The following is a 10,724-nucleotide window of genomic DNA, read 5'->3' as shown; positions in this document are numbered from 1 at the left end:
ATATATATATAAATATAAAGGGAATTAATATAATTTCTTGAGTGAAGTATGCATAGAACTTTCACAAATCTTTTAAAAATTTTGAATGAAATCTGAAGGTTATGTAACCCATGTTGGCCCAATTATTATTTTCTAATGTAATATTGTTTTAGTCATATTTATTTTGTATATTTTCAGGTTCAGACGGTGGTGATGATAATACTTCTGGTAACTATTTTAAATAATTACCTCATTCCATTAAAGTAAATCTTTATTTAGAATACCATTGTAACTGTTTGTAAAGTAGGTGTATCGCCCAAGTGCAATGGTCTGTTTAGACCTTATCTTAGCAGGATTCAAAAGTTCATGTGTAGTTGTGTACAAAGCAAAAAAATAGTTTGAACAGAAATCCCTATTGAGATAATTTGCTTTAAAAAAATAAAATATTTTTAATTAAATGTATTTATGTTTTTTTTTTTCTTCTTTCTTGACAGATGTTTTTCTTTGTGTAGTCAGTCAAAATATAGCAGAATATGTTATTTTGGAAAACATGATATTTTTAAATAATCATTTAGTTTTGATTTGTTTTTTTTTTTGTTTTTTTTAATTTCTTTCATGAAAAGAAATAAGAAAAACTAAGTTTGTCAATGTGGGAACTAGTATGTTTTTATTCAAAATGTGAAATTTGAAATATATTTCAAATGAAAAGGAGTTAGTGGAAAAAATGAAACCCTTTTTGTGTCTTCCCTTTTTACCTCAGAAGAATAAAATTATTGTTGAATCAATATTTTATCAAAAATTTTCTTCATTAACCTCACCTTTTTTACGGAATTGTTTCGTCATTTTACACCCATTTTTGTTATTTTACACCTTTTTTTTTTAAATATAGATTTGGAACAACTGCTCATATTGCTTCAAACTGCTTGTATAATTTTTTTCATTTGAGTAAATAATAATTAAACTTAATAACTCTTAAAAATTACTAACGTATGATAGTTCAAATTTAGGGACTATCCAATAAATATCCATCTTTCATCAGACTTATTATCTGGTTTCAGTCTTGTAGTCATCTTATGAAAAAGAAACTCAGCATTTTTGCTGTCTAAATTTTTTCTTACTTTGTCGAATTGCTAATGGAAAAGTTATGTTAAGTAGTTAATTTTTTTAAATTGCAGTGAAATTTTTCATTTCTTTACATTTAATAAAATGCAAAGAAAAATTATTCATAAGGTATAAAAAAAATACAACAAAAACAAGAAAAGATTTAAAAAAGAAAGAAAAAAAAATTTGGGAGAATAAGAAAAATATTTAAAAAATAATTGAAATAAGAAAATATAATAATGAAAAGATATAGTCTTTAAATTAGCTCACATAATCCACAAAAATTGTGCTTTCTAATATTGTATTAATATCATCCACATTTTATTAAAAGTAAATAAAATAATAAGAGTAATATAAGAAAATTCAGAAATATTTCCATGCTTTTAACATTTCATGTTTATATGTCTTTGCACCTGTAAAATTTAAATTGTAGCCCTATATTCACTCTGTTCATTATACCCATTTAACGACCAGTTTTAGCAAATTTCGTGTCTCGTGGTCTTGAAAATCTACCCAAGTTGTGTCCCAATCTTCGGTACATAAATTCAAACTCTGGGAAAATATGACAGTTTTAATTTTTTAAATACAATGTTTAAGACATAGCATACTCACCTGCCCAAAATATGTGATCACCAATGGCAACTGGAAAGTGGAAATTTTCAGGGTTCCCATTGGTCAGGGAAAACCTGGAATTGTCAGGGAATTTTGTTTTATATTTTAACTCCAAAAATCAGGGAAGGTCAAATTTTTTTTACAGAAACCTGGAATATTCCTATATCATACCTGGAAAATAACCAGTCTTGAAATTGTCAGTAATAGTAATCAGTTATTGAGATTCAAGTTAAATAATTCTAACATCCATTACAATTTATTGTTATTTAATTTATCAATTTATGTTATTGTAATTTATAATTATTTGTTGTAAAAATTTCACATTTTAGTCTAACTGAAATGTTCCCTTCCTTATTTAAGAATATTTTTTTGCACAGAAAATCTGATATTTCACATTGCAAGTAAAAGAGTCAAAGCTTTCTGATGAAAATACTGTCTTAATTTTCATTAAAATTTACCTGGAAAGTCAAGGAATTTTTTTTCTAAAACTGAGTGGGAACCCTGAATTTTGCACTATGCCACTTGATTTCATGCGATTTGATGCCGAATTGCTCTCTATAAATTTCTTAAAATAAATTTTGTAGTCAGTAATATTTCTCTCTAATGGTATTTTATCTACTGTTTAATCTTTATGCTTTGTTTGATATTTCATTTGTCCTGTGTTTAAAAATAAGTAATTGATAAATTAAATACTTTTGCAGGAAAACTAGCTTTGGGTGGCCATGTTTTACAGAAGGGAGAGTGTCGTCCAATGGCTGACAACCAGTACATGGCTCTTAAGAGGTTAACAATAAATTTATCTTGTTTTTTTTTTCGTTTTCAGATTTTTTCATTAAAATAATATTTATATAATTTGAATTAAAAATTTAGTATTATACCATAAAATGTTCTATGATTGATACTTACAATGTAGAAGTTCTGTCAGCTTGTCCATTATAAAATGAAGATTTTGTTTATATTTGCGTCTCTTATAACTAAGGAATCGTTTATACTAGAACCCTAAAATTTAGACAATGTTTGCAAATATAACTTTTAGTGTCTTATTTTAAAAATAGTTCAAAAATTATTTTTAGACCATACGGGTGGGATATTTGCAGGGCTAGGTATGAGTCACTTTTCTCACTTAATGTCACTATCTTAAAAAAATAGTAACTTTTATTCACTGTTTTTAAGGCTTAGTCACTTATCTCACTTTTTTTTAAATTTTCCTTTCATTTCAATCAAAAGAAAGATTTTGCATTTCTCTAAACCCATTGTGTTACAATCCACTTTCTCTAGTAAAGAGGGACTCACCCAAATGGGTGGGGCACTGAAAAGGATTGAATATGTGAAGAAAAATCGACAATTTGCACTTAATTCCTCTTGAAATGCTAGTGAGCCATTCACTTTACCGAGCAATGAGTTTATTAATCATCTATCTTAACTTTCATTTTCTTATCTGCTGTGGAGCTGCAGAACATGAAATTTTGTGTATTTCTCCTTGAATTGAATTTCCTTTTTCTGTACTGTTCATACATACGTGTCTTAAATGTGCTTAATAGAACATAATTTTCCATCATAGAAATTAAGCACTCTTTGAAAGTTCTTATTTTAAATTTAAAGTGCTTAAAAGTTCTTACTTTTTCTTCAAAAGAAAAAAACTTAAATAAAATGTTTACTTTTATATTATATTTTTTATTAATATTTTTTTCTCTTTTCAAAAATCTGATCATTATTTAATAAGATGTTATTATGTCGTGCAAATTTGTGTAATCTCTTCTTGACACGTAATTTCACACTGTTGGATGTTTTTTTTTATTGCTTTAAAGGTCAGTAGTTATTAAGAATTTTTTCAGTCCTTTCTATGTGATTTTTCAAATTGTGCTTTTTTTATATACTATGTTATGACGCATAAACTTTAAATTGGAAAATTACAAATTCATATGCTGTAAATTAACTTGGTTTTATAATCATTTTATCAGTCAAATGATTGACAAAGTTCCACTAAGTTTTTTTTTCACATGGTTTTTTAAATCTTCATATTTTAATTAAATAGCTATAACAATAAATGTTTCTAAACAAAATTTTTTCCCTTAAGTTGTATATTTTTAAGGTTTTTAAGATGTTGCCTGAATATTAATACTGTTTTTAATTAAGTCACTATCTATCAGTTTTTAAAAAATTTTAGTCATTTTTTTTTTCACTACTTTTTCTACTGTGACCTGCGCTGAGCCCTGATGCTTCTCAAAACTCAGTAACTAAATCAACTGCTAAATTTCAATATTTTAAAATCAATGGCAATTGAAATAATAAAAAAACTAAATGTACTAAAAAGAAATGTTTGAATGTGGTAAATTTTGACAAACTTGAAGTGGNAGTTTTGCTCACGGTCAACTTGTGATAATTTTAAATTTATTGCATTCAAGAAATTTATTCTTTTATTTACGCCTTTAAGAGGGTTGGTAAAAAACCTACCTATTGTCCCTCTATTCACATTATATTCTATAGTACTAAATTTTATATTTTTTGAAACAGCATTTATTACCACAATGCCAGTACCAATTACCAAAAGGAATTGTTCATTATTTGTGTTGATAAATACTTGGGCAATTTTTTACGCTACCCTTAAACAAATACGTTCCTTTACTCCTGTAATTTTGTTCATTACAAAGATTTTGTTTATTTTTTTTGCATTATTTAGCGTTGATTTTAATTTAGTTTCTTTGAAGCTCCTTTCAGAAGCACAACTTTAAACAAAATAAATGCATAGACAACTTTAGAATTAAACTGGCTTATTGATAGAATAAAAAATACCTAAACATAAAGAATGCCCAATAGACTTTTTTTTTTATTAAATAAAGCTGTACACTAGTTAACATAACTAATATTAACTTTTAAATAATTTAAACTAAAAACTGTTATTTAATTTTTAACAGTGCCCAAGGCTAAACCTGAGAAAAAAAGTAGTTTTTCAAATGGTCTTCCTTAACTAATAAATAAATGAAATTTTCTGAATAATTTTTAGAGTCGGCTAAAATTTACGGTAGCAATTACTCTCCAAGTTTCAGGATCCTTGCACAAACGTTTCTAGTATTAAGACAAACTTCATACACTGAAACTCTTCGTTTTAATATTAAGTTTTTTATCTTTCCATGCACAGAACGGAACTTTAGCTAGTTATATCAAAACTATTTTGTAAACGATCAGTTTATAATTTATCGTGAATTTGGTCTTCTTTTTTTTGCATCAAAAGAAACCTTTCTTTGTACATCTTAATTTCATCATGGTTGTACTTTTAATGCGTAACAGAACCTTATTTCAGCTCCCTTGTTTTAATATTCTTTTTGCAACTTTAACTTGTAAAAAATACATCAACAGCTTATGCTAACGTTTGATTAATGTTTTAATCTGAAAGGCCTATTTTTTCGATAAAATTAAATTATTTAATGTTACCGTATATCCTGGTGTATTCGACACCCTATTTCTGATTTATGTCGAAATTGTAAGTCAACCGCTGAAGAAGCTTACTAGAATATTTTTTTCTTTTTTTTTTTTTAATTAAAACACATTTTAAAAAAATTCTAAGCAATATCTGAAACTAGGATGAAGTTGAATCCATTATAGTGTGGTATCCATATGACGGCACTGTTGACTACATTACTAATCTGACACAGACGATGTTTTGGAATTTTTATGCTTGTAGCTTTATTGTATATTTAAAAAGTTTTAATTGTGTTATATTTTTTTAAATACTCTTGAAAAATCGTCATAACTTTTCTTAATTTTTTTTCTGAATTTAATTTAAAGTAGATGTTTTTAAAATAAAATCTTTATATGTAGAGAAAATATGAGAAGAGAAAATGCAAAATTAATTAATAATAATGCATGTTTAAAAAAAATTTTGAAAGGGGTAATTTGATGATCCATAGTTATTCATATTTATCTCATTGTTTATTATCTATCGATATTTCACAATCAACGAATGTCCTACTTAATTTCCACTTTTTAAATCGACTTATATAGCTGGATATACAGTAATTAATGAGATTCAATGTATAAAATATATTTCTGTATTTATAAGAACCTAAGATAATAAATTTTTTTGTAATAGAATATTGAGGCACAATAAGTCTTAAGGATTCATGCTATTAATGAAGTTCTCTTTCATTTGCATAATTCTGTGTTATTTATGTTTTCTCTTAACGAGTTTTCTTGTTTTTTTCAGGACATCTATACTAAAAGCCAGCCAGCCTGAGAGACAAGTTAAACAACTTCAAAAAGCTGTGCAGAGCTATAAACCAATATCTGATCATAAACATAATGTATGTTATTGCTATTAGTTGTTTTAGTTTATTTTTTTTTTCTTGTTCGACTATATCTAATATTTTATTTTATTTTACATTTTTAATTGTCTAGCTATAAAATACATTTAGTTTAAAAATTTTCAAAAATATCTCATTTTCTTTTTATTGATATTTTATATTACAGTCTCAGTTTTGAAAGATTGTGTTTTTGTGATAGGTAAATGGGTAGTAATTTTTTTTTCAGTGGTGACAAAAAAAAAAAAAAAAACATCTTTAGAATAATCTTCAAGTATTTTCTTTTTTCAAGAAATATGTTATACTTAATTCTAGCAAAGTTTTTATAACATTTACATTTTAGTCAATCATTTTTTTATTGCACATTTCAAATCTACTTATGTTTTAGAGTTAAGATTTGCATAAAAATTTATTTAGTAATGGAATTTCCTTTTTAATATAGAATTAATTCATAAAAAAAGTTTATTGGAAAATTTAAAGCAAAATTTTGAAAACTAATACTGGTTAAATTATGATACATTTTATAAAACACAAAGTATTACATGTACACAAAATAAATATGCTAAATACATGCAGAACATTTATTAGAAATGAATTTTAGTTTGATAAACTCTGAAAGTTTTGTTATAACTATCTCAATATACTTGAAATTAGAGCAAGTACAGTTATTAGTGTCAAAACCATTGTCAAAAATGTATATTATATCTCTCACAAAACACTCTCTGTCTGACATCTTTAAGCTTAAAAAATGGCACTCAAAGTGCTGCAAAACATGTTTGTATATTTTGTTCAATTAAAGACAACTAAGCCATCTGTTTATCTAGATCTTAATAAACAATTAAACACCACAGAGCAGCCTATATAAAACCATGAACGTGAAGAAAGTAGATGCACAAACTGTAATGATACATCCCTGCAGAAATCATTAATTTTGCAAATTTTGCCCATGGAAATGGTAGGATACACAGCAAGATAGTTAGTATTTTGTCCCTCTTGCTGTTTTTCCCGCCATTCGGTTAGCAAAGATTAAATTTTTGTATCATCATCATCTGTGGCTCAACAGCACAGTCTTGGCCTTCTCAAGAAATCTTTTCCGGGCTAACCTTTTTTTGTTAGTGTTTTCCAATTTTTAGTTTTTAAGACCAAAAGGTCTAGGCCATCTATCCATCTCAAATTCGACCTGCCTCTTTTTCGTGTGCCAACTGGTCTGGCATTGAAACCTCTTTTTGTGGTACGGTCTTTGTCCATTCTGATAACATGGCCTGCCCATTTTATTCTTTGTCGTTTATTAAAGTTAATAATGTCAGGTTCATTATATGAGTGATAAAGCTCTAAATTTGATCTTATAAGCCACACACTATTTATTTTTTTTTTAATTCCTCCAAAAATATTTCTCAAGACCTTTCTCTCAGAGGTACTCAACATAGCTTCATCCTTACAGGATATGATCCAGGTTTTACAAGCATATGTTAAAATGGATCTTATAAGTGATTTTTATATAATAAAACTTTCGTTTTTCTATAAATTACATTAGATTTCATGTATTTTCGAATTCCATTGAAACAGTTATTGGCTATAGTAATTCTTCTTTCTATTTCCATAGTGGTATTGTTCTTGTTGTTGATTACAGAACCCAAGTAAACGAAATTGTCAACAGTATGTGTATTTTGTATAGCAAAGTAAAATTTATGAAGAAAATAAAAATTTAAAACCGCATTTATATCCTTTAAAAAGTGCTTGCTTTTCCTTCTTTATCCTTAATTTTTCCTTGCAGGTTATAAAGTTCTTAAAACATAAGTAAATGAAATACCATTTTTCTTTATTAGATCTGACAATCAATAACAAATTAAAATGTGTGCATATTCTTGGTCCTTTTATCAGCTTCATGGTTCTTACAAACGGAAGTTTTATTGATTTCTATTTCTACCATGTGTAACTAGGCTGTTCTAATATAACAGTAAATAGTTTTGTCTCAAAATAAAGCAGTTTTAAAAAAATAATAATTTTTAATTATTTTTTTACTCAATTGATTAATTTATTGTCAAGTCCAAGTCATTTTTTACCCACCAAATTGGAAGATTATTTAAAAATGCTTATTAAATCCTTCTTCTCAGTAACACTTATTTTAACCTACCATTTCTAAAAGTCATTAGAAGTACTACTTATATTTCATCAATTTTCCTTAAAAAGTTCTTATCTTCCTTTTAGAAGAACTTTTTGAGCAATGCAATACTGACACACATATGTTCTTGTATTATTATCATATTTTGAAATTTTTTGCATGGCATTACCCTTCGTATAATTTTTAAAATTTTTTTTTTTAATATTTTACATGTTATTGCTGACATTAGTTTAACTAATTTGTAAAAGCATCTCACTTAGTTGAAATACAGTTGTAAAATTTTCATTTGTTGTATATTATTATGTCTTTTGGTACTTTTTCTGTATTGTTTTGGGATTTATTTAAATACAGTCGAGCCCAGCTATAGTGAACTCTCGGATATAGTTAACGAAATGTTCGCTCCTGTATCTTGCTACGCACATTTGTTATTTTTGTGGCTATAGTGAATTAAGAAAAAGAGAGGAATTCGAATATTGTGAACTTTTTTCTGTCTTCGACTAATTTATTTTCTTCCTTTTTTTGTAATAATTTTGAAATTTCTACTTCAAAATAAATGCATATACCGATTTTTAAAACCATTTATAGCATGGAATGTAGCAATAAGCATTTTTCTTGTTTGCTTCATTATTGAATTGGTAAAGCATTCAAAGCAGCTACGATTTATGGGTAGTTAATTTAAATAATTTTTACTGAAAGGGGGAAGCTTGGAACCATTAGTTAAAATTGTTTGCCCAACGGTTATAGTGATGTCCCAGTTATAGTGAACCGAAATTTCTGTCCCTTGAAGGTACACTATAGCGGGACTGTAGTAATACTGTAGTATAGTATGACTGTAGTAAAGTTATTACACTTGTGCTACACTAACACATGAAATCAAATTAATAGGTGCAATAGGTTGGTTGGTTGTTTTGAATGCTACCCATACAATCTCTGACGTTACTTACATCTTCTCATATTAAACATATCTGAACAACACCATCTATCGGTGTCAAATGATATTACTTCCGTTGGAGACATTTTTGAAAATGCTTTTTTTTTTCAGTTCGAAAACAAGATTAGACACTCTGTTACTGTCTGGTCAACAGAACAATCGAAATATGCATTTATTAATTACTATTGTTTTTTATGTGCAGATTGAATATGAACAGAAGAAGAAAGCAGAAGGACGAAAAGCCAGAGATGACAAAGATAAAGTCATGGATGTGCTTTTTGCTGCATTTGAGAAGCATCAATATTACAATATTAAAGATCTGGAGAAGATAACACGGCAGCCTGTTGTAAGTTTCTTTTTAACTCTTGTGCCATTTATTTAATCACTAGAACCAATTCAGCAACTGTGTTAAATTAACATAATAATTAATGGCTTTTCAAACACAATATAAAACAAATGATACATAAATAAATAATTCCAACTTGCAAGAAATCTCATAATATCTGAAAACAAAAATTCTAATAACAAAAATTCTAATAACACTTTCAGTCGGCGAAAACCAGAATTTTTTTAAGAAATAGAATAATTATCAATAGTGATATTTTGAAATAAAAACTAATACAACGTCTATTACTCAATATTTATTTTTCTTATAAAAACGAACAATAGCTTACTATTTTTTGTGCAATGGTAAATCAACGAAAATTTACAATTTAACGAGTTATGAGAGTCATATTAAATTTTTAACTGGTGGTCATAGAGACTAAAGACATTATTGCTTTATTAACTTAAGTTTTTTTACAGTAAAAATTTTATTTCAATAAAAATAAAAACAGAACAAATGTCTAACTTAGCTAAAAATTTCACAAAAATAAATTAAAAAGAATCTAAGGGTAATTTTAAAATTAGGGATAGGCCTTGAGTTAAATTAAACAATAAATAATTATAATCAAATTATATGTTATTAGCAGGAAATATAATAATAATTTATTAACTTTCAAGCAGTTGAATAAAATTTAGAAATTCATTGATACTTGTTGAAACTTAAAGATTAATAAAAAACATAAATGTCATTTTAAATGCTTATCAGAATTTGACAAAGTGTTCTCAGTTATATCTGATATTCAAATTGCCCATTGGGTTACCCATTTCATAATTTATTGTAGACACAAAATTCTTATCAGAATATTCTTTTTTTTTTTTTATCAAATCCATGTAATATATTCCTTGGCAAAGCATGATCATTAGTTAACAGTAGCAGTTTTTGTTTCTTTTAACTGGTATTATCATAATTTTAATTCATTCAAATCAAAATATATTTTATTCATTTATATAAGTTATCTGACTTTTTTGACCCAAAACTTTGGCAGGTAGGGGTGCACAACTTGCAGCCCGCCGATTACTGATGCGCGGCCCGCAAGAACTTCTTTTTTTTTTTTTTTTTNACTTTTTTTTTTTTTTTTTTTTAATAAATTGAAAAAAATTTGAATCTTTTCAATTTCTCTTCACAAAATATTGAATCTTAATATGTACTATAATAGTTTCGTTTTAATTTTTGGTTTTCGCTGAAACCCTATAAATTTTCTTTAATTAAAATATTTAGTTCAAATTTATATTACTCATTAAAATAGGTATGTATGTATTTTTTTTTACACATTTATTCTATGAGCACCGTTTATTT

General features: G+C 26.6%; 1 protein-coding gene across 1 annotated transcript; it reads left to right on the top strand.

Moving 5' to 3' along the window:
* The first annotated feature begins 58 nt into the window (after positions 1 to 58).
* Positions 59 to 9,440, top strand: LOC122272845 (general transcription factor IIF subunit 2-like). The gene is made up of 4 exons (XM_043056875.2): positions 59 to 207; positions 2,394 to 2,475; positions 5,897 to 5,993; positions 9,246 to 9,440. The coding sequence occupies exons 2-4, from the start codon at positions 2,444 to 2,446 to the stop codon at positions 9,423 to 9,425; spliced, it is 309 nt and encodes a 102-aa protein (XP_042912809.1). The 5' UTR covers positions 59 to 207; positions 2,394 to 2,443; the 3' UTR covers positions 9,426 to 9,440.
* Positions 9,441 to 10,724: the final 1,284 nt, after the last annotated feature.

The sequence above is a fragment of the Parasteatoda tepidariorum genome, unplaced genomic scaffold, assembly GCF_043381705.1.
Source record: "Parasteatoda tepidariorum isolate YZ-2023 unplaced genomic scaffold, CAS_Ptep_4.0 HiC_scaffold_1200, whole genome shotgun sequence".
In the NCBI taxonomy this organism is placed as follows: Eukaryota; Metazoa; Arthropoda; class Arachnida; order Araneae; family Theridiidae; genus Parasteatoda; species Parasteatoda tepidariorum.
Note: the sequence above shows the minus strand (reverse complement) of the source record. Positions and strands in the feature narration are given on the sequence as shown.